This window comes from Polyodon spathula, chromosome 13 (assembly GCF_017654505.1).
Source record: "Polyodon spathula isolate WHYD16114869_AA chromosome 13, ASM1765450v1, whole genome shotgun sequence".
Taxonomy (NCBI): Eukaryota; Metazoa; Chordata; class Actinopteri; order Acipenseriformes; family Polyodontidae; genus Polyodon; species Polyodon spathula.
Window position 1 is genome coordinate 7,446,819 of NC_054546.1, and position 25,085 is coordinate 7,471,903.

Here is a 25,085-nt window from a genome sequence, read left to right on the forward strand (position 1 = left end):
ACAGGGATGGTGTACAGTATTATTGACTCTGTGTGCAAGGGGGGGGGGGGGTCACTGGCTCCCTGTTAATCAGTGATTTGTGCCGGGTGGTAATTGGAAAGTTGATCAGACGTGGCTCTGTGTTCTGGATCATAGGGTGGCCAGTCGATAGAATGATTACCATTGACAGGGCAGGAGAGTGATGCAGCTCCCTTGTTTTTCTTCTTACTGATGCCCTGTGGTCATTGAGTCAATGTATCTGGCTTGAAGGCCGTTTGGCAGATAGATAAATTAACTAATTAGCGATCTATTATCCAGTGACAAAACCTCACAAGTAGACTATTTTTCACTGTGAGAGACTGTACACCAGTGTTTCCCAGATTGGGGATTTTACCAGGATCAAAACTATAACTATTACAACTCCTGTAGTAGAAGTGTTTCTCGGTAAAGTGGGGAACCTCCAGCAACAGCAGCTTGTGGCTCCAGCTCTCAGCCCTTGCAACTCTAACTGATACACTATAGATCACCTGGCTGTGTCTGGCAGAGTGACAAGAGGAGACACATCGACCAGTACAGATGGACAGTACAGCCATTCAGACTGGATACCAGATACTGATGAGGCCTGGGCAGTGATCAATACACATCAAGAACGGGGGGCTGCTCTGTCTGCTCCCAAGCATTAGCATCCTCCCTGGGGGGAGGTGGGGTCTCAACGGTTGGGTACCGCCAAAGCCCAACCATTCTGATTGGTAAGAAGCATGAAAAGCTTTATAACACATTTATAGAGGTTTTATCAACATATCCTTGAAGTGTGATCAAGACAGCCTCCAGTGGAAGGATCAGTTACGGAGAAGACAGGGAATAGGGAGAGCTGGTTGTTGAGGATCAGAGGGAGCAGTCTGCTGGTTAAATACAACAATATCAATCAGAATAAATCACAATATTCCTCACTATCGGAACACAAATAAAAGAGCATGATGGATTTCTATGTAGGTTAATCCCGGGATAAACGAGTTTCACGTCTAAATTAAAAGTTAAAACCCTTCTCTAATCGCTGTCTGCTCCGACACTGACAGAGGTGCAGACAGGAATAGCTCAACAAAGCCTCTGGATTTTAATAATGCTTTCTTTCATCCAGCCCTCATGTCCTGAAGTGACCGTCGTGAACATTTCTGTCATATCAAGATAAAGTTCACTTATGAACAATGTTCTATTGGTTACCTAGTTTTTTCTTTTTTTTTTTTTTTACAGGTGAAATGATACATAAAATTCAGATTTTTCAAATGAGAAATGATCGTAAATGAAAAGTAAGTGCAGGTCAAGTGCTGTAATGTACCGTGTGGCCTTGTAATGCATCTCCTCCCAGCGGCTGATGAGTTAACAATACTTCCCTCTCGACTACAGAGCTTGTTCTTTAATTGGATGATTAGCAGCTGGTGTCCAGCCCTTGCCTTTCCATTGAATGGGCTGAGATGCAAAATTATTACAGCCTCTTACAGCCAAGGTACCAGGAGACGGCAGTGTACACAATGCGAGGATGTATTTGAAAAATCTTTAAAACGTTCAGAATTTGCAGATTGAAAAACAGTAAGAGATACTTAATGCATGCATAATATATGCTGGACAATTATAGTGTTTAATATTTAATGGGATGGATTCATGAAGGTACAATAAATAAAGCGACAGACATCCATTGTAAAGCAATACCATATAAATATTTAGTTTTCTGTATTAACTTCAAATACACATTAAATATTAATTGAGCACATTTGTTGTGCTGTTGCACTGGCCTTGGACATCTGTTTACATGCAGTACATATGCTTGGAATTACATATTAATGCACTGCATAGACACACACATGTGGGTGTTGCTGTTTTATTGAGGATGTTGCATGTAGACTCATTAAATAATCATTCCTAATTCCTAAACCACTAAAGTCTGTGCATATTTTTTATTATTGCCCTTACAAAAGTTTACCATAGTAAATTCATACACTAGTGTTGCAGTTTTCCCAGGCTTTTTCTGTGATTATTCTTTGCACTTACAATAATTTACTATGGTTTGCCATGTTTTAATATGCTTTACCATGCCCCCCTGGGCTATACAGTGCTTTTAATATACATTGTTACACAATGCTTCTACTGGCAATATTTTAAAACGGTAATGCTCAAAACAAACTTGTTTTACACCTTGGACATGATTAGTGCTAATCTTCAAAGTAAAAATAAAGAAATCTGGAAAACAAAATAATCCACAGCAAAAACAACAAGGGACCCCACACCCCTCTCTCTCCCTCTCCCTCTCCCTCTCCCTCTCCTTCTCCTCCTCTCCCTCTCCCTCCCCATCTCCCTCCCCTTCCCCCTCTCCCTCTCTCATTACTACAGACTATGAAATGAAAACCAAACATCTCCCCCTCTCTTTACTCTATCCTCCCTTCTCCTCTCCACTCTCTCCCTTCACCCCCTCTCCACCCTTCTATCTCCCCTCTCCCCATTCTCTTTGCTTTCTCGACCAACTGCAAAAGTTTCCTAAAGTTGAGAACATACACACTGTTTCCCTTCACTGTCTTCATGAAGACATTGACGCCAAATCACTGGTTATATATTAACTTTATGCAACCCAAGTTCCTTTTTTTTTTAAAAAAACAAAACAAAGGTGTTAGGTAAGTTTCTGGTAGACATTTGCAGTAACAGGTTCTGAACGGGTACTAAGACTCAGGTGAGACTTATTCGTATAACAGAATTAGCTATCGAGAGCCTAAAGGCTCAGGTTGCTTTCTCGACCATTTGATAATTTCAGTGACACTTCTCAACAAGGCAGCTAGAGGATCCCTCCCCATACTTAAGATGGGTTATCTCAGAACCAATCACACAGACCAGGAGTGTGCAAGTGCTGCAGGTCCAGAATCCTCCTGCTCGTATTCTACTTGCACCCTAAACTACCAGAACCAACTCATCCTCCTTCCACTTCTCGCTAAGTTAATAATCTAATGAAGCCTATAAACCCAGGAGGACTGGGGGGGCTGGATTTGTGCAGTTCTGCATTTTCTGTATTTTTTTTATGGAAATTGCACTTTGATGCCCCTAGTGCCCAGTCCTGTCAGGAGTTCACTTGCAAAGGAAACCGGATCAATGTCTTAACCAGGACTGGGTGAAGATGCAGCTGGTTCTCTTTGAAAGCGACGGGCGTGATCTCGGATCCAGTTTCATAACTCTGTGTCAGAACAGTGCCCCTACATCTGTACAGCGCTGACCTCTGACCTGACCCCCTGGTACAACAGGCTTGTTTATCTTGGCAGTCATGATGTCGTCAGTAACGTGAGCACTGGGACACGATACTCAGAGAGGCTACGGGAGAGAGGGGATCATGTGCATTATCCAGTAATGGAGACACTGGGACACACTTAAATACAATCGGACAACAGATGGACTTTTACGGGCCCCCAGGAAACACATGTATTCCTTTACATCTGATGCTTGTATGTTTGTTGCATATTTCAAATGGCTCACGTTTGAACGAGTTTTCTCAAAGTTTCGTTTTTTTCACCCCACAGGTTCATTATTGCTTCTCTACATTTTGACTTGATTTGCTTTTCTAATCTGATCAGCCGCTAGGAGGAGATTCATTTCAATAACATAAAGCAAACAGAAGAAAAAGGGGATCAGAGGGATATTTGCTTGCATAAATAAGCAGTGAGAAATTCATTTTAAAAGCTTAGTTGGTTTAAATTTCTTTATCATGCACTTTTCCCCTTCCTTATTTTCCAGTTTATTTAAATATACATTTTCAATATATTCCCCAAGTGCTCCATGTTTGTCTAAATCAAAGCCAGATTAAGATAAATGTCAGAAAGTTTGAGTTTTATAGTTAAATTAACAGCAGAGCAAGAGTTTGTGAAGGCAAGTATCCATCTTACATCAAAAAATAAATTTGCCTTTAAATAATTACACAGAGAGAAAAGTGCAAAAATCAGCTTGTATCTTACACAGAAACCTATACTAAATGTTTATAATGTATAGCTAAATAAGAATAATTAAACAATACAGCTAAATGTGACATCTTTTCTATCTGATACAAAGAAATTTCAGATGAATGTATCACACTAATGCATCACAGGTTCTACTACTTTATATATTATACCACCCCTGTTCTTTAAAAATCAATTATATATATATATATATATATATACACACACACACACACACACACACACTGTTAGATCAATTGAGCACAGTGCCATAGAGTGGATGGATTTGATAACGCAAGTTAGGCTTCACATAACTACTAACTAGATGACTATAGCAGCAAGCTTGTTTGAAGTTAAAGTCAAGTAGTAAAAGTCAAGGTCCTAGATGTACTAAGATAACAAAAAAAAAAAATCTAAGAAACTGCAGAGACCAGATCATTCTGTACCTCTGTATCAAAATATTTACTCTAAAAGGGAAGTGATGTATTATGGTGTTTCGTGGGCCTGTGAAAAATGCATGTTGAAATGCAGCACACCTATGCATTGGTAAGCATGATTAAGCACAGAGGAGCATTGGGAAGCACAGGGTGCATACTAATGCAAAAATAAACACTGAAAAAACAACTGCTGAAGCTTTCATCTGTATGTGTGCCTGCTGAGGTGCAACAGTCTTAAAAGAATGAAGTGATGATGCATGCCAGGGCAGCTGCTGCCACCTGCTGGTGTCCTGCCACAGATGAGATTCATCAGTTCAGCCAGCTATCAGTAACTTAAACTAGGATTTGGGAAGAGGGGAGGCGAAGGGGTGGCAAACAGATGGGCTTGGCGGGGAGGGCAGAGATTTTTTTTTTTTTTTATTATTATTATCATTATATAAAGGATAAGGGAAGAGAAACCTGTGGAAGATAAATTAAGCTCTAAGAAAGTACTTTTGTTGCAGAGTATTTTCCCTTGTTTGTTTTTTGGTAAACTGGTGACTCACAATGTAATATTATGTATTCACTGCTAATAAACTACATTCAAGAGGCACCAATTGTTAAAATCAAAAAGGTTATCCGATGTTGCACTCCAATAAGTCAAATAGCTGTAGTTAATTTTCATAATTAAACCAAAAATGAGCAATCAGTATTAATTACTGATCAGCATCAGCTGGATTCGTATGTTGTGATGATTATAAGCAAACTTGTCCACAACAGCGTCAAGGTCCAGTTAGTTTAGCCAAGGCACTTCGCACTGTAAGAATGGCAAGATTATTCATTGGCCATTAGGTTTCACAGATGTGTTTTTAAACGCTTCATGCATGAAAAAGGTACTCTGAGCAGAAGCACTGGATGGAGGGAAGGTATTGGCAATGACACAGTTTGTACAGCTCTTAGAAAGCAATCTAGCCGCAGCTTCTATACTGTCCATGTCACATATATAATGCTAAGCAAATTGTTTCAGCACTGAAGTGTCGAGAAAAGTATCCCTCTGGGATCCAAACTGCTATTATTGTCGTTCAATCTGTTTCTCAGCTCAGTTGCAATGACTGGTAAGTGCAAGTTGACACAGTATTCCCCTGAAGTCAATAGTGATGCCTCTTCACAAGTTACATGTTCTGTAACACATTCCTTGAAATGTTCAGAAATCGACATGGAAGAGAGACTACCGCATTAGCTGTTATGCTATATACAATGCAAGGGAACAGTCATCGTTAAAACTTTGAAAATCTGTTGCATATTTTGTTTGTGGAAAAGATTTTAGGTGGGGTTGCATTGGCCCATCAGATATTGCCTGGGAAATATTAGAAGGCCTTCTGCGTCCGCTTTTTATAAACTTGCGATTGATTTACACAACCTACTCAACACTTTGAAGAGACAAGATCATTTTTATTGTGAAACAAGAGTTAATGAAAAATTAAAAGTGAAATGTCTTGGTTAGATAAGTATTCACCCCCATGAGTCAATACTTGGTAGAACCACCTATGGTAGCAATTACAGCTGCGAGTCTTTTGGGGTAAGTCTTTACCAGGTTTGCAAAGCTGGATCATGCAATATTCGCCCAGTCTTCTTGGCAAAATTGTTCAAGCTCTGTCAAGTTGGATGGGGATCGTTGGTGGACAGCAATCTTCAAGTCTTGCCACAGATTCTCAATCGGATTCAAGTCCGGGCTTTGACAAGACCACTCTAGGACATTCACTTTCTTGTTTTAAAGCCACTCCAGTGTCGCAACCCAAAGATTGTGTATAGTGAGACAGACAGACAGACATAAATAGTTAGACACAGACACTTCACACAAGTTTTGGTTCATATATTCTCTTTATTCATTTAACAATATTGTAACAACACCTAATAGAATAATACACCTTTTTTGTCGCTCTTGTTTTTCTCTGCTTCAAAATAAAATGCAGATTAAATTCATTTCATACAACACATCTAGTTTTGGGTTTAGTCAGATCTAGTCAGTTCTATGGTGCACTCCCTGGGTTTGGCTTCTCTTTGGTCAGTTCTAAGGCAGCACCATAGACATTACATCAGAAAGGCAATCTAAAAGAAAGGCTGTTGTCAGCAAAGGCTTTGGCTCGCAGTCCCCTTGCCATCTTCAAGGTTCAGGCGCGACAAAATGTTTTGAAAAATAAAATATATATTAAAATTGTAAAAAAATGAAAGCACAAAAATGATTGGTCCAGTCTTCAGGCATCATGGCATTAAACTGGGAAAATGTGTCTTTTGATAAAAATCATCCACGCAGTCGCTCCTTGTCCCATGTTTTAGTACCGTTTTTATTCTAAAGTATTCGTGATCACAGTATGACCCAAAGCTGCTTTGTAGGGTGCATGGCAACAATGTAGCTGGTACAGTTTTTTTAGTGTGTGTGTTTAGAGATCTTACTCCTGGATCCCTTGACTGTTGTTGTCAGATGCGAGACGCATGTACCTCTCGGCAGGGTCAGGCTTAGCCAGTATTACTGCTTTTTGGAATGTGATCTGCTCTGATCTGATCTCAAAAAGCAAAGCAGCAGCAGCAGCAGCAGGGTCTGGTTTGGTCAGTACTTCTTAGATTGTGATCTGCATGGTTCCTTAACCCCATCTTCCCTGGACTTGTCTGTTCCCAGGGAACACAGACAGCAGGAACACGGCACACTTTCACAACTAAAACTTTGAGAATTAGAAATCTGTCTCAGACTCTGCAGAAAGTCACTAGTCCTGGGTTCATTTGAAACTTTGTTCATTTAGCAACGTGCAACATTAAATCGGGCTTAGGGGTTCGATTGACGGGTAAGAGGGGGCGGGTCAATGACATTGTAATCCCCCTCCCAAACCCCATCCCCCTCTTGGAACCTCCCAACTGTGCTGGCCAGTCCGTATTTTGACAGAGCATGCGTCCGTCTGTCAGTCTCTACAGCATTCCGATGCTCTCAGGTTGCTGGATTCTCTGCTGCTATTGCGAGACCCCCCCTCCCCCTTGCAGCCCCCCCCAAACAGCACCAGCAGGGTCCTGCTCGACACCCCCCCGAATTCGAAGGTGAACGTCCCGTAGAAGATGAGGATGATGAAGGTGAAGGTCCACTCACAGATCGCAGCGGTGTGCTGCAGCTCAAAGCTCTCCTGCACAAAGAACACGCCACCTAGAGGCAGGGAGGGTTAAGGAGCTGGAACAGGGAACAGACTGGTATCGCTGTGGGTTTATATGTTAACAAGGAGTTTATTCATTCCAGATTAGTCAGCAAGGCCACTTTTATTACCATCATCAGTTAGCAGCAACATGTAATAGTGATCAGGTTGAGGTCAGTAGACGTACTAAAAGTGTTTATCAATGTCCACTAGATGATAGGTTAAGATTGGGAGGTAGGGGACAGGAGGTGAGAATGACAAAGGCGAGGAGGGGGCAGTTCTGTGACAGTGTAATAGATAGCACGAGCTTGATGAAGGTGAGCAGGGTCAGTGCAGTAGGGGCGCAGTAGGGGCGTAGAGTGGAGGGGGTAGAGGGTGGAGTCTAGAGGTAGAGGGCAGAGTCTAGGGGTAGAGTGTAGGGGGTATGGGGGTAGAGGGTGGAGTATAGGGGTAGTGTAGGGGATATGGGGGTACAGGGTGGAGTGTAGGGGTATGTGGATAGAGGGTGGAGTATAGGGGTAGAGCATGGGGGTATGGGGTAAACGATGGAGTGTAGGAGTAGAGGGTGGAGTGCAGGGGGTAGAGGGGTAAAGGGTGAAGTCTAGGGGGTGATTGGTACACAGTGTAAAGGATACTCAGTACGAGTGTGATGAAGGCGAGCAGGGTCAGACTGCAGCGTAGGTGCCCCACTCCGTATTCACAGCCAGTCTTGGCCAGGCGGTATGTCAGCGCAGACTGCAGACAAGCAAACAGCATGCTGGTGGGGAATGCAACGCTGGCACCTACGTAGTGCAGCACCTTCGCATTGTCAACCTGTAGGAGGCAGCAGAGAGGGGAGGGGTTAATGTAGCACAGGGAATTGCAATACAATGCAATATGATATAATATAATTCAATGCAATACAATTCAATTCAATACAGCACAGTAGCATCTTAACATTGTCAACCTGTATGGGGCAGCAAAGACAGGAAGGGTTACTGTAGAACAGGGCACTGAAGCAAAATGCACCTTAGCATATCAGAGAGAGAAGACAGGGCTACATCTAACAATTTATCATGTACAAAAGCAAGTCATCCCTCCTATAAATGTTCTGAAGTTAGGTATGTCTTATGTTTCGGGTCATATTGACCTGGTGCAATTTCAAACAAATTGAAACAGCCTTGAATAGATAAAATATTTGTACTCGTGTTGCAGAGAAAATGAGCCTCTACTAACCTCTGCCTTCTAGAGATGTGCATAAACCTTGTTTATAAACACCTCTCTAGACAGGTGCAGATAATAATAATAATAATAATAATAATAATAACAACAACCTTCATGCATACAAAGCTATCTTGTGTCATATTGATCTTAGGCATTATGTTTGTATACAAGATCAACTCTAAAAATAAATAAATACATAAAACATCTCAAAGTTCTTATTTTCTCTTTATAAGTCTGTGACCCCAACCTAGGAAAAGTCATCAAATATTACAGGGATAAAACAAGAGTAACATTTAAGATCAATGGAAACCAATGTTGGGTCAAATAGACCCAAAACATAATAGGAGGGTTACTGCAACAGGAATGAAAATTAGATTGCACAGTTTCTCCCATTCTAGGTTTTACTGTGAGCTTGATTAGCCACAGTGTATAGGCAACAAGCTCAAACATTCAATTTAAAACATGAAAAAATATTATTTATTTTAGGAAGGGAATGCAGCTACACAGAAAACAAAAAGCCAACACTTCACTAAAAACTTGGATCCACCCACTGCTTCATACTTCATGTGTATGACTTCATTTACCAAGAATACATAGAACTGGCTTCCAGGAATACCAGGCAGATGACAAGAGGGAAGGGACAGACGTGTGCAGACATGCAGAGGAATACGAGTGGAGCGAGAGCGAGCAGGAAAGGGGGAGAGAGGAGGGAGAAGGAGAAAAGCGGGTGAGAGCATCCCGATTGGGGAAAAAGAAAGGATTTCCGCACAATATACTGCAGCCTGTCACCTCACTGTATGAGCAGAGGCATGAACACAGCTGCTCTGGTCTTACTGTTGTTTATTTCAGATACACACTGGGGTCTGGCGTCCAACGAAGGCCTGCACGTGCACAGAACCACCCCAGCGATGGGTGTAGAGCAGAGTTAGGACGAGTCCTACTTTTAATCCTTATATAACCCTCCCCCAACTTAAAGCTTGTTCTGAAGTGGAAACACAACATCCACCTGAGCTCAGGGAGAAGTTTAAAAGTCAGAGAACACTTAAAGAATCCCGGGCCTCACAAGCCAGCATGCAAGTTTGTTATTGAATCAAGCAGCCCGGCCGTCGTTGTGTGTCCCTGGTTTCTGAGCTCCTCTGCTGTGAACAGAACTGCAGCGTAGGTGAGGGGCGGCTGATCCATCATTTACACTAATGCTTTACCAAACCTGCCATTCTCGTTTTAATAGAGGCTCCCTTGCCAAATGGATGGATGTTTTTAAAGCAATACAAACAGATCACACAGAGTACCAGGAAGCGCTCTGCACACAGCCGGCTCCACCCAGCTCCCCACTCCTCACTTTAACCCTTAGAAAAGCATAGCAAAGTGTGATAAAGCACAGTGAAAGCATGGCAAAGCATAGGCGAGTACAGCAAAGAATAGAGAAGCATGGTGAAGCACATTAATAAACACGGCAAACCTACTGCATAGCAGTTTCACCCATTCCAGGTTTCAAGCTTGATTAGCCACAGTGTATAGATAAGAAAGTGTCTCTTATTAAACTCATAGTAAAACCAGGAATGGATCAAACTGCTATGCAGTGGAACTCCTATTTCCATCCCTGTACAGAACATTTTCGCAGTCTGCTGTAATAAATCCTAACTGTTGGACACCGAACAAACGTCCTCTTTACCTCTCAACCCGCCTGCTCTATCTCCGAATATCTTTGCAGATAGACCCTTGAATGTATTTTAAACAGGGGTAAATCATTCCTGATTGTTTCTTACCTGAAAGTTTCCAACGACGATGAGCCCGGCGGCACAGATCCAGCCAGTGGACAGAGCGGCGGTGTTGAGGACACAGTTCTGGTGCTTCTCAATGACATGGGCATAGCGTAGCAGCCCGATCACCATCACTGAAATACAGCAGAGCGACATGGCTGAAACACACACAGAGGGGCATCACTGAGATACAGTAGCGTGACATGGCTGAAACACACACAGAGGGGCATCACTGAGATACAGTAGCGTGACATGGCTGAAACACACACAGAGGGGCATCACTGAGATACAGTAGTGTGACATGGCTGAAACACACACAGAGGGGCATCACTGAGATACAGTAGCGTGACATGGCTGAAACAGACACAGAGGGGCATCACTGAGATACAGTAGCATCACTGTGACATGGCTGAAACACACACAGAGGGGCATCACTGAGATACAGTAGCGTGACATGGCTGAAACAGACACAGAGGGGCATCACTGAGATACAGTAGCGTGACATGGCTGAAACACACACAGAGGGGCATCACTGAGACACAGGCAAGCCAGGGAAGACTCCTGTTGCATTCCAGGTTTTAATGCATGCTTCATTCACCACAATGTATAGGTAACAAGCGTGTCAGGTGTGTCTTATTAAATTAAACTCAGTAAAATCAGGAATGGATAAGACTGCTATGCAATGGGAGCCTTATTTCCACTTCTGCAAACACAACAGGGGTACCTGAGAAACCCAGGCACACAGAACAGGACACTGACAAAGTTATTTGTGCTAATAAGTGCTTTAATGAATCCTTGGCACTCGCAGCACTGCTAATAAAGAAGCAAAAACGCAAGCAGCCAAGGTAATCTCATCTTTCACTAGTCGAGATCAAAGCCCGCATTCCCATCTCATCCCGCCCATTTCTGCCTCTGAAACCCTACACTCCAGCTCATGGGCCTGGCTGTTTCCATGCTGCAGGGCTTCGCTTGTTGGGATTCTTCCAAGGATTTATTTTTCCAGGCGTGGTACCACTTTACTGCCAGCGCTCTGCCGAAATCACCCATACAGACAAAACACAGGCCTGTAAAAGAGCGTCCGGATTGGAGCAAGAGACCCCGAAACACAGCCTGCACGAGACCTCGAAACACAGCCTGCATGAGACCCCGAAACACCACCTAGACAAGAGACCCCGAAACACCGCCTAGACAAGAGACCCCGAAACACAGCCTACACGACACCCCGAAACACCGCCTAGACAAGAGACCCCGAAACACTGCCTAGACAAGAGACCCCGAACCAAATACAGCACACCCCAGCTGTGATACAAAACAAGGGCTCCAGTGCTGTTACCAATGACCAGCATCTATTCTACAGACATGCAGAAATCTAGGGGCAACATACATACGCACAGGCAGACAGTCCTCTGTATATTATATTCATAACTTTGAAACACTAAATCATAAATTACAAAGAACATATTCACAGTAAGGTAAACTTTTAGACTAGCAAAATTACCCCCAGATTACGATCCGCTGAATTCCGTGGTAAGAAAGATTCTTGGCAAGCTTCACCACAACTGGATACACACCAGATATGCTATTTATGCTCTAGTCTAGATATATACACACACAATTGTAAGTGTGTGTAACTAGATGCTGCCTTGCTGGCAGTTGCATGACTAAGCCTTGCCAAAGCAGTCATTTACAAGCTATGTATACAAAATCACAGTGAAACAATGTAGGGGGGTCTGGTGCAGCTCTGAGCCCAAACCCAGTGCTCGTCAGGGCCCACGCAAGACTCAAATCAGGATGTGGTTTTAAAGGGAGACAGAAAAATGATAGCAGATATTTCCAGTGTTATGAGGCTGGGATACAGAGAGAGAGAGAAAGAGAAAAAAAAACACCCAATATATGTTGTAATATATGTTACTTTAAAAGACAGTTTTGTAATTCTGGATCGCTTTAATCTCTTCTTACAACTCCACAGAAATATTCCTTCTTGGAAAATACAAGAAACTGTAATAGCTGCAGGTCCCGGAGTTTCTGACTGAGATCATGTAGAGTTCCTGGAACCGACACACGGTGGTTGGTTTAAGAAAATTCTTCCGCCTAACCTCACGCAGCACAGTGCCAGCAGCTAGACAGAGACAACGGCTCGTAATTTCAAAGCCTTACTCCAGTCTTTAATTAACTCCTGTTTTTTTAAAGCAGTCAAAACGCCTGATAATTTTACAAAACCTTAAAGCTAAATATTTCCAGTTCTCTCAAGCGCTCTCAATGTCTTTTTCTTTATTTTGTAACATTAACATGGATTTTTTTTTCCTCCTTTTAAAAAAAATAGCAGTCAATTAAAGACTGAAGCGAAAGCTTTGAAAATGTGGCCCAATACGCCTGCAGCGCTCCAAAAACCACACATTGTAGATATCAATTCATACTTTAAGATTTAAGCTGAAATCAGATAAGGAAAGCCAAACTTTCTATTGTTTCTTACGGTCGGAGGTAAAAATGAACACATTACAGGACCATTACAGGTGGTGATATAACCCAAAAACAGAATGTTCAGTCTAGACTATATAATCAAAACTGCGGTCTACAGAATTGCTGTCTATGGGAAGTTTTGTCATGTACAATCTTGCTTCACTCTGGGGGACAGAAACAGTTCCAGAGCCTATTGTATCAAACACTGCATATCTTTTTATATAGGACTGGGAGAAATCTTAGAATATTCAAAACGATCACTGCTTGAAATGTATGACAAAAATGACCACGATTGTATTCATTCATTCAGCAGAATGTATAAATGACTCTGTCAGAAAGGTAAAGTGAAAAGGAAACCTGTGCATCCATGACGTCGGAAATAAACACCACACTCTACAGTACAGAAGAGACTCTCTTTTCTTCAACAGGGCCTTATTCAGGGGCAAGACCCCTGGAATATTTACTTGTCGTCTCTTTCACTGTTTACATTATAACAGTAAATGAATAAAACAGCTGACAGAACACCCGTTCAAATCTCAAACGCAGAGCTGCAGTTTTTCTGGTTTTTTTTAACTGATTAGCGTAACAGTCATGATCATTCAATTCAATGGATTAATAGTTGCAGCTAGTTTTTGTTTTGTTTTTTAAATCATGAATGTGTAATTGTCCCTGCACCCCGATTCACTGAAACCCTGGAAAGACAGGAGAGGCCAGTGAATTACCCAGCAGTTTCTCTGCAACACCTCCCAGAAATGTCCTTTTCTTTTGCCAGTTACTGTTTGTCTTCAACTGTTAGTGGAGTGTTGTTGTTTGTTTTATTTTGACATGCGTGTCTTCAGAGAGACAGTCAGTCTTCCCAGTGTGTATCAATAAACATGCACTGCGACCGCCAAAGTGACCTCCACGACCTTGCTGACCCCCTCAAGCTGAAGGTCGTGTTTGGTCGCTCACCTACAAAGCGGCAGAATGCTTTTTCACATCTTCCTGTTGAGTTCACACCCGTTCAGCAGACAGATTCCAATACTGTGGTGTTCTAGAACAGCCTCAGGCTTCATCGCAATCGGATTAGTGGCGCACTAGATACACATGTAAAATTGTGTTGGTACATCACACTATGGAACTCACTCCCAGGTTCTATCCGGAGTGCCACTTCACCTTTTATTAATGAGCTGTACAGAGCTTTGCTCTTCCTCGGGCCTCTTCGCAGGTCTGCAGTGCCGAATGTTGACCGAATAGTTTCCCTTGTGGTTTTGCACTAGAGGACGCTACGCAGCACAGCAGTACTTGGGGTATCAGCAGAGCGCGCCTCCTTTAGCTGCAGAGACCTCTGGATCTCAATTTAACACAGGTCTTCTCAGAGCCAGGTCACACTGAGCACTCTGTCCGAGGAGAGGCAAGCTGCTGTTTTCATTGGCACGGCCCCGACAGTAGAACTTCACAACTCAGCATTCAGGAGCTACTGAAAACAACTCCAGCAAATCGGATAATGTGAACACCTTTCATATAAATGAGACCTTGGAAAGGATCATGTGACACGATGGTCCTATAGCCTTTAGCAATATCAAACACTGTCGCTGTCAGCAATATTACCAAGCATGGCACTTTCAATATAAAGACCAGCTAATCATATGCAGGGAAATGCAATGTTGCAAAAAGAGATGAAAAGGGATGAAAATCAGACACTCCTATTGTGTACAGGTAGCAAGCTCAGATACGTTTTATCAAACTCAATTGTAAAACCAGGACTGGTTCAAACTTATGCAATGGGATTCTTTTTTCCTATCCCTGATGGTCAGCAAGAGGTATCAATAAATTCTCCTCTTCCTTCTCTCCGATGGGAATTGTACTATAAAAAGGGAAAACGGCGCCTGTTATAAAACCCAGCTGACTTCTCCGGCTCTCAATCACACAGCCCTGATCCACCACTTGTGAAATCAAACCAGCAGGCTCTGGCTAAATATGGCCTTCTCTAACCGGCACCAAGATAAACTTGAGTGAGGGACAGAGATAAATCAGAGTGAGGGACAGAGCGATAGGGAAATTCAAAGTGAGAGAGAGGGAGGGAGAATGGAGTAGTCACATTTAAAGTGAAAGAAGGAGAAAGAAGCAGGAGAGGGAGGGGGAAGAAGTCAAATCCAAAGTGAGGAAGAGAAAGGGGGGGAGAGAGAGAGAATGAGGAGAGGGATGAGAGTGAGAGAGATAGTGAAATTCAAAGAGAGTGAGGGAGAAGTGAGAGAGAATGGAGAGGGAAAAGGGTCATCATTTCAAAGCTATTATTTTTTTTTTTTTTAAATCAACATGTGTGTCCGGTTTATAAACATTAAACGAGATACCTCACTCTGAGGCGGTAACATGAGAGCAGATCGGGGGACGAGAAGCACAGAATCTGCAAAGTTAACTTCCTTCCCCGCGACGAACGCTCATAGAAAAGCAGCTTCGCCCGTAACGGGGAGCGTAGCATTGGCCTGGCAGAGATAGGTGTTAGCTGTGCTTTGAGAAGCACGGAACAGAAACTCCGGAGTGTTGTACTGGTCACAAGACGACAACAGATAAAAATCACCCGATCTACCAATACTGTCTGAAGAGTTTATATCATACTAACCTATGTTAATCCAAACTGGTTTACATGCCAATTACTAAAAGAAAGTCCCATGACAAACATTTTGACTAGTCTTATCTCAATCAATGATTTATTAAGAAAGGCTTCTAGTCAAAACATTTGTCATGGAATGCATCATTGTTCTTTGAGTATTTCTACATTTAGCAGTGTTCAATGGTTATGGATGATAAAATGCATATAGATATGATTTGGGAATCAATTCCTCAAACAGATATCCTGAATTTGATTCTACTTATAAAACAGGTAACTGCATATTAAAGAGGTAAGGTAAATAATCCTGCCAGGACTGATACGACACTGAGGGGCAGAGCGAGGGGCGTGAGAGGCTGAAACTTACCCATGAAGGAGCCCATGCTGCAGATGAGACTGAACAGACAGCTCTCAGGGGGCAGGGTCCCACACTTACTGCAGGAGACAGAGACACAATGCAGGGTTAGGAGCTGTCTGAAGCAGGAGTGCTAAACTCAAGGCTCAGGGATTCAGTCGGGCTTCCTGAACAGCTTTATTTCAGGAGGCCCTTCCGAACACAGAGGCTGCCACTTAAAGTTTTCCCATGGTATGTTTTGCTATGGTTAGACTTTGCATTTAAATAGTTTACTGTGGTTTGCCATGTTTTTTTTTAATATGCTTTAACATACCTCACTATATTTTACAATGCTTGCCTATGTTTTAACAACGCTTTATTATACTTTGCTATGCTTATACTATGGTGAATGTACAGTACTGCATTTGTTCTACTCCAAAAGATCCAATTCTATTTTTACACTGCAATGACTATTACCATCTACAGAACTGCAGCTAGTCACCTTTCACCCACTTCACACTAAGAGCAGAGGAAGTGCAGGGAGGGAGTGGAGGAAGAGGGGGGTCGGTCTGGAGCAGATGAAATTAAACCAGCTCCCTCACCGATTTCTCTCTCTCTCTCGAACATATTTCTGATATGCATACTTCTATGACTGCTATTGCTATTGTTAGCATTATTACTACATACCTATGTACTGTACCTATTCACAGCTCCTCTCCATCGAGCTACAGAGGGGTTGGTGTGGTGTAGACTCCACATGCCTGCTGAGTTTACTTCTGTAGTAATACATACTTTGTGTGTGTGTGTGTGTATACCTATTGTATGCATCACTCCTAATACTCTCCAGTTCCTTACCTTACCAGCGGGATGTTGTCTGGGGTGCAACAAACTTCAGGGCCTTCTTGCTTGGCTAGCTCCACCTTACACGACAGGTTGTACACCCTGAGGGGGGGGGGGAGGGGGGGGGGGGTATACCACATCACTATCAGGGTCTCCTATATATTATATAGATTATTGTACAGGTAGGGTAACCCCTGCTGAGGGTATCAGTGAGTCACCACTCCAGTTGTGCAATGCCAGATGTGCTGAGGTCACTTCGCCCCACAGAGGCACTGAACAAACAGGGGCTTGTTACACATCACCAGAAAAACAAAAAAACTTTCCCCACTGCTAAGTCCATGTGTCAGGGCCAAGCTAAAAAAGTAATCGTTGTAGGATTCTAATGCATCCCAAATGCATGCACAGTTGATCAGGCGAGTGTTTTAGCTAATGCATGTTTTTTTTTTTTTTTACAGCACTGGGGAATAAACTGCCTCAACACACCTATCCCAGGCTTACTGCTACAAATACGGTGGCTGATGCAAACCAGGTGGATCCCCCAGTGCAGTAAAATGCTGTAATGAAAATCAAGCTCTGATGAAATCAAACACACAAGCATTTCAGCTCCATCAGTGTCACTGAAGTGCCTGAAGGAGAAGAAGTTACTGTACCAGTTCTCCATGGGGCAGACATGTTGATTGAACAGAGCCAGGGCATATCTGGAAAGAAAAATACAGAAATATATTAATACACAAGTACAGCTCTGTATATACTGTACAGCACTCCAGCATATCCAAACATATATAATAATTAGGAAATACTGAACACAGTGAATTAGTCAAGAGCCCTTATACTGTGAAGTACAGCAGATGTACAATTCAACAGTGACATGGCCCAGGGATGGAAATAAGACTCCCATTACATAAAACTTTAATCCATTCCTGCTTTTACTAGGAGTTTAATAAGACACACCTGAGTTTGTTACCAAGACACTGTGGCTAATCAAGATTTTAGTAAAACCTGGAATGGGCAAGTCTAATTTCCATCCATGTGGCCAATCAGTGAATTAACTGAATCTGGGAAATAACAAGCAGGGCTGTATTACACGCAGATCAGGTACTCAAGCACTGTATACCTGTAAAGCAAAATGAGAGTCTGTAGAATTAAGAGACGCAGGAAATAAGACAAGCCACTTATCAGTTGAAGGGACTCTCACCAAGCTGAATAGAAGAGGGATCTGCAACATGTACTGTACTACACTGTGCATGAAGGAGTCCATCAGTACAAGGACTTGAAGTTCTACTTTTATAAAAACTGATTGTAATCCGAGTTAACGGGTTCCTGCTCTGACTGCAGACTGGTACACATGAACCAGTTCTTTAAGCATACAAGACCAGATGAGATAATGTGCTTGGTAATGTTCAGCAGAGCGTCACCTGTTGGATTTAAAACATTTTAATATGCTTTACAATGCTTGCCTATGCTTTACCAGGCTTTATTACACTTTGCTGTGCTTTACTGAAGGACATTTTATAAGGCCAGGCATTGAAGTTCAAAGTGTCCCCAGGTTGTACACTTAGTGGAGTCAGTGCCTGCCAGGTCATTCCACTGATTTATCATCCGCTGGACGGTCAATGAACTAGCGGCCAGTAAACCATCAGAGATCACCTTACTAACACTTTAACTTGGCACTATCTATCCCTTCTGTGTCACACTTATTTTAACACCCCAGTTATTTTTATTCCAACTACAACTACTGAAAAAAATAAGCACTACACAGCATGCAAACATGAGGACTGCAAAAGTTGTTTGAGACCTTCTGAACGTAATTTCCATCAGGTTTTATTTGTACATATTTTGCAAGCCCGAGAAAGTAATGAATGCGACGTTGTGCTGAGACTGCAAGAATATAAACCCGCAGAATACTTCAGCTTTGTTTTTCTTGTGTAACTGATTGATCTGTAATCTCCTACTGCTGCAAGCAATGGCAGGATGGACATTTCTATTCTGCTCACATAGCGACAAGCAGGTTTAAAAGCGGGTAGTATAAACAAACTGGACTTCAAACAAGGCTAAAGCAGATCGTACAGAAGGCTAAACAGCAATATAGTAAAAGGAAACCGGAAGATTACATTTTATTGTGACTGTGGGAAACTGTAGACTTTTTTTTTTTTTTTTTTTCTCATGAAAAAGCCACTACTCCTTCTCAGTGTACCTGGAGCTGGAGATGGACGGAGAAGAGAGTCCCTCTTTCTAACAAGAACCAGGAGCCGAATGACAGAACAGGGAATGTGGACAGTCTCCAGCTAGAGACAGAGACCTTTGTCTTTTATGACAAGGCTAACCACCAATTAAAAACACGCACCATTCATCACCACTTAATAGAATGAAGCTCACAGATCAGGTACGGAGAACGCTAATTATCTGATGAGGAGGGTTCCTTCTTAGCCAACAAGCTCTATCGCATCTTGACAAACTTTCTCTGTTAAAACAAGGCTACTGGAATGATTCTAATGATCTAATCAAATGGAAACTGTTAAAAGGGTATGGGATGTTAATATCAAGGTTTATTTCTCACCACTTTCGTGTCCTCTCACCAGCGTTCTGTGTTCCTCCCTATTGTTCATTCTGTTTAGCTCATGATTTGTCATGCTCGCTAACTATGCCACCAAAGACAGCTTCTGAAAAGACTCCTCAAAAAGCACATCATCGTGGCAATCCCTTATAATCAATCCCCATATTAAAAGCATAGCAAAGTGTGATCCACACAGTGAAAGCATGGCAAAGCATTACAAAGAACAGCGAGGTATGGTAACGCATACTAATAAACATGAGCAAACCAGGGTAAAATCTTGATTGGCACTCCCGTTCTCTATCCCGAGGGGACAGCTTGCCTGAGCCCTGCAGTCCAGCCGGCTGTGTGCTTGTGCTCGGAAGCTGACAGACAGGTAGAGGTTGTGTAAAGAGCAGGGGGGCACAGAGAGTAGATTCCTCTACCTTCCTGGAATGCAGTGCCACAGGCCATAGAGAAGCCTGGTACAGCACTCCCATATAGGCTCCTCTACAGCAGCAGCTGCGGCACGACACCTGTACAAACACGCTGGTTTTAATAAGCAGGCTGGAACTCTTTCACAGATAAAAACCCAAGTCAGTCCTGCACCCACCCACTTGTGGGTTTCAGAACTCCTTTGTTCTATACCACTGCTATAGCGATCTCCAAAGACATGCAAAGGGCTACCCCAGACCAGCCCTGGTCAACACCTGATGAGAAACGCTTTGATGAGATTTACCCCAGGATTAAACTTAAAATGATGGCATCGCTATCCTATTATCGCAGCTTTGAAGAAGAGTGCTAAGTAACAGCTGTGTGCAGTTATGATATGCCAGCACTGTTACCGACACACATCAGCTATCTTTATCGCAGTCGCTGTTTGTTTCATTTTTTGGTACTTTTTAAAGATAGAGGTGCTGTAATTAAAATGTAATCCTAGGGCTAAAATCAACTCTTAACTCTTATTAGCACCAGCAACATCATCACTGGTCCCTCTTTTTAAAAGGAGACCCAAGAAAGGCTTTGCAATCGAGGTTCTTTCCTTATCACTGCCAGTCTACCAGGCTATCGGGTATCTTCAGAGGCACGCCTGTGATTTATGATTGTCCAGCACGACTGCCACCTGCTCTGAACCCTGCATGAGAAAGCACTGCACAGATGCAAATCAGAGGTATAGCTGGCAATTGAAGTGCAGCTGTCAGGTACTGCGGACGCTGCAAACCCACACAGGCTGCTTACTTACACACCAATTTAAAGACAATGCAATCTCCAGTGAAGCTCGGCTGCCACTTTGTTCTCTGAAAGATATACAATTTTTACAGCAGGGAAGATGCACTGCTCATTCCTCACTGCCACAACTACACAGAACGCTAGCAGACCCCTTCTAAAAGTGTCTCTTAGCAAAAGCACAGCAAAATGTAACAAAGCACAGTGAAAGCATGGTAAAGTATCGCTAAGCATTTTTAAAGTTGTTTTTTATATATATATATATATTGATGCGTCAATGAGTGCCAACAACTGCCTCCATTAATACTATGAAATAAACCACTCAGGCATTTCGTGTTTTAGAATTGTAATTGGTGTTTTCCCCTTCTGAAATAGCCCACAACAATTTGGAGTAAAATGCTTAGGGAATTTGACAGCCTGTGCTGTGTTGTGAATGGGAGCCTTTGTGATGTTTCTTGAAACCTGTACCTTGTCCGGTTAATCGCCAGATCTGTAATCCCATGAGAGGGAATGGCAATAGGAATCCCATAATAAGCAGTAGTGCTGTTGCTACTTTATCGCTAACATACAATACTTGTCATCTCATTGTTTAATTCCGACAAGGCTTGAACTCGTGCTAGCTTTGCACGCAGTCTTGGGTCTCAGAACTACCTTCAATTAAGTGCCTAGTTTATGATCAGAATGCAGCCGTTAGGGCAACTGCCCCCTAATACCCTATTCCTGTTGAAAACATGACTGCACATTGTTTAGATAGTAAAAAGCATGTTAAAGCATAAGTAAGCATTGTAAAGAATAGCGAAGTATGGTAAAGCACAGTAACAAACACGGCAATCCAGGGTAATCGATGGTAACTATATAGTGTAACCATGGGAATAGCACTGGGGAAAATAAACTGCAAAAATACTGCACAAAAACACTGTGGTAAGCTATTATAATGGCAAGGCATAGCACTTCTCATCCTCTGGTAGCTGCATGATCAGTAAACATGTACTGTACTCTTAATGGGAGGCTTGCTCATGCTTTGGATTTAGCAGGGGTCTGAGTGCTCAAAGCTCCTGGCTCCAGGTCACTTCAGTCTGAGTGCAGGGCTGGGTGCAGGACTGGGTGCAGGTCTAGTGCGAGGTACTCCTATCACCCATTGGAAATGTGACTGTGTAAAGTAAAGGCTGTGCTGCTCACGCTATCCACATCCCGGTGATGGTGAAGACAGGCAGGCTGGCCGGGAGGAGCATCCACAGGAACATTGCCAGCCTGGGGGGTCCCTCAGAGAACTTCTACCTTCCCAAATATTCCTCCTTCTTTTCTCCCACACAGCTGGGTTTTTAATCACCATTGAATCCAAGAACTGGGTGGACTGAATCCATAACCGCCAGCATCCCCCTGCAAACAATAACAGCAGCAAAGAATCTGTGTGAGGAGCTGTCTTCTACCCTGAAAATGAAAAAGTCTCATTATTATTAGTGCTGCTAACAGATGCTTACTTCTCAATGATCAGAGATGGAAATAAGACTCCCATTGCATAGCCGTTTCGCCCATAGATATATAGATAGATACTTTACTAAAACTATGTTTGTTATAATGTGTTTCAGGAGGAAATCAAGTTTTTTTCAATCTGGCGCATGTGGCTCTACATAGTGACTAGTGAGAGCAGGACAGGTAAGATTAATGGGCACACAGCATTAGCTAGAACCACTTTAACAGACCGAGGGGCTAATTTTCCACTATGGGCAAAATGCCCATTTATAAATTTTCTGTGGGGGGCTGTGTCATGGAATGCAAAATATGGACAGAAAGCTGTGTTGAAACACACACAAGGCTTTTAAAGAACTCCAAAACGGGTTCTACAATGATTCCATTCTCCAGTAAGAAAGTTCGAGAACCGGAGTTGTGTATACTGAGCACCTCGTCTATTCTAGAACTGGACATCATCTCCCCTTCTGAGCGACACATTCAGGACACAGCTTGTGTAAATAAAAAAAAAAAAAAAAAAAATATTGCGGCTGACTTTGGAAAACCGCACATAGTCTGCGAGCAATGAAAGGATGACCATGGGAAGTCTGCACACCGAGAAAGGCATTTAAAAACTGCCGCAAGCGCTGCTGGTTAAAGTAAGTTTTGTATTTAAAAGAACCGTGACAAGAACGGTCCTATTTAAAGGCAATCGGAGATGATGAGTTGTGTAACTCGTGTTACACTGAATCCCTATGTAACCCACAGTTATTAATAGAACTTAAAAGGGGGTTCTAAAATACAACGGAACCTTACAGAGTTAGACACAAAACGCCCAGACGGTAAAGAATTGTGAGTTTACCTGTTCAGTATAGTCTGTTCTATGTTGAAAGTAAATATTCGTTAACATAATGAAATGCAGTTCCTGGTTTGTGTATTGGGGTCTACATTTGTATTAATATCTGCCAGGTAAATGTAAAATGAAATGAGCGTTTTTGCAACCGCGGACAAGTCAAAACTAGTGCAAAAAAAAAAAAAAAGCCTTTTCTAAAACAACAGAAAGACCAGTGTGTTATATAAGATCGATTCCACGCAGTCTGGAGAGTATTTTTATTATTTCCTCCCGGAAAATGATGTTGCTGAAGAAACGAGTTTAAAAGTTGTGCCGTTCCCGACAATATATATATTTTTTGGTCTTACCATTCTCCTGCTCCTTCGATTGTTCTTCCCAGAATGAAAAAGAAAACACACATACCCAGTCCTCTCAGCTTGTAGTTTGCAGCAACGCTGTTTTCCTTGAAATGCGTGCCTACTTTCCACTCTGTCCACATCAGCGACTCAGACTTTCCACGTAAAAGCTTAATAATGCAGATCTTCACAATCCTGCTCGTAAAACTAAACTCCCGTAAGCAAGTCTCAACAGTCCGTGCTCACTGTGCGCTTTGTGATGGTGAGTTTCTATGTGCAATTTGATTTGATGCCTGTGCTCTCTCTCCCTCCCTCTCCCTGTCCCAGCCAGAGCACACTCGACTCCTAGAAGGATCACACGGCAAGTTCCCATAACACGAAAAACACATCTGTCCGTCAGATAACTGCGATGTAACAATTTGTTTATTGTGTTGAAATCTGCGCCATTTTCCCGATGTAATCGACTCCAAATTGAAACTAAAGAACCCGGGCGATGCCGAAAAACTACAACCGCTTTCCTCTTATGAGAACTGGAGTCAATTCTCTAGTTAATCGTATATACACTTGAACTGGATTTACTGTTAACACGGAGACTCCAAATCAGCTTCAATGTATTCCCCTAATCCAAGTCTCAACCTTTAGCCTTTCCGTAGCCCATTTACAACAAACTCCCCTCACCATTACAGAACCCTATAATATACCAGTGTGTACTGCACTACACGATAGCAAACTATATGTTTGGTTTTATTTAACAGTATTTGTAGTCATGGGTGACATGTACAGAGCAGGGCTTCTCAAACCCGGTCCTACAGGAACCCCTGTGTCTTTGCTTAATTAGACCTTTTTAATTGTTTTCAGCTTTTGAACAGTTGCAGTTCAAGTTACATATAAAATGTTATAGTCAGTATGCAATCTGCAACTGTTTAAGAGCTGAAAACAAGTAAAAAGGTCTAATTAAGCAAATGATCTGTTCAATTAAGGGTCTAGTTAAGTAACTGAGAGCTCATGAAAACCAGCAGACACAGGAGGTCCCCAGGACTTGTTTAAGAAGCATTGGCCTCTCCTGCTCCTTATGCAAGAGCAACTATATACAAGTAAAAGCAGAGCAAAGTGGAATAAAGCATTGAAAGCAAGGGAGAATACAGGTGGGAGAGGGAGGAGAGAGGAGAGGGTGAAGGGAGTTGGAGAGAGGGTGGAGGCAGAGAGGGAGGAGGAGGAGGAGGGAGAGAGAAGAGGGTGAGCGAGGAGAGAGGAGGGAGAAGGATGAGGAGGGAGGGACAGAGGGATGGAGAGAGGAGGAGGAGAGAGCAGAAGGAGGGAGTGAGGGAGTAGAAGGAGGGAGGGAGAGAGGAGGAGGAGGGAGGGAAGGAGGGGGGAGGATTGAGGAGGGAAGGAAGAGGGAGAAGCAAGGAGAAGAGGGAGAAGCAGGGAGAGGGAAGGAGGAGGGAGCAGAAGGAGGGAGTGAGGGAGTAGAAGGAGGAAGGGCGAGAGGAGGAAGAGAGCAGAGGAAGGGAGGAGGGAGAGAGGAGGAGAAGGATGGAGGGAGATAGGAGGGAGGAAAAGGAGGGAGAGAGAAGGTGGAGGGTGCAGAAGGAGGGAGTGAGGGAGTAGAAGGAGGAAGGGAGAGAGGAGGAAGAGAGAGCAGAAGGAGACAGAGGGAGGGAGGAAGGGAGGAGGGAGAGAGGAGGAGAAGGATGGAGGGAGAGACAGAGGGAGAGAGAAGGAGGGAGATAGGAGGGAGGAAAAGGAGGGAGGGAGGAGAAGGTGGAGGGAGCAGGAGGGAGTAGAAGGAGGAGGAGGGAGGGAGTAGAAGGATGGAGGGAGAGAGGAAGAGGAGGGATGAAGGGAGGGAGGAGAAGGAGGGAGAGAGGAGAAGGAGGAGAAGGGTGGTGAGGAGGAGGGAGGGAGAAGGAGAAGGAGGGAGGGTGGAGAAGCTTCGGTTTCTGTGTCTGCAATGTCTCTGGA

The 25,085-nt window shown here is 43.0% G+C and overlaps 1 protein-coding gene across 5 annotated transcripts; it reads right to left on the minus strand.

Annotated features, from left to right (window-relative positions):
* Nucleotides 1-6,234: 6,234 nt before the first annotated feature.
* Nucleotides 6,235-23,937, minus strand: LOC121326045 (transmembrane protein 150A-like). 5 transcript variants are annotated; one of them, XM_041269189.1, is made up of 8 exons: nt 23,188-23,937; nt 21,663-21,863; nt 17,377-17,424; nt 16,742-16,828; nt 15,920-15,987; nt 10,509-10,636; nt 8,175-8,352; nt 6,235-7,553 (listed from the first exon to the last, which is right to left on the minus strand). In XM_041269189.1, the coding sequence occupies exons 2-8, from the start codon at nt 21,725-21,727 to the stop codon at nt 7,318-7,320; spliced, it is 810 nt and encodes a 269-aa protein (XP_041125123.1). In that variant the 5' UTR covers nt 21,728-21,863; nt 23,188-23,937; the 3' UTR covers nt 6,235-7,317. The 5 variants fall into 5 exon arrangements, with proteins under 5 accessions (XP_041125123.1, XP_041125125.1, XP_041125124.1 ...); XM_041269191.1 differs by having other exon boundaries at nt 21,663-21,914; XM_041269190.1 differs by having other exon boundaries at nt 23,133-23,937.
* Nucleotides 23,938-25,085: the final 1,148 nt, after the last annotated feature.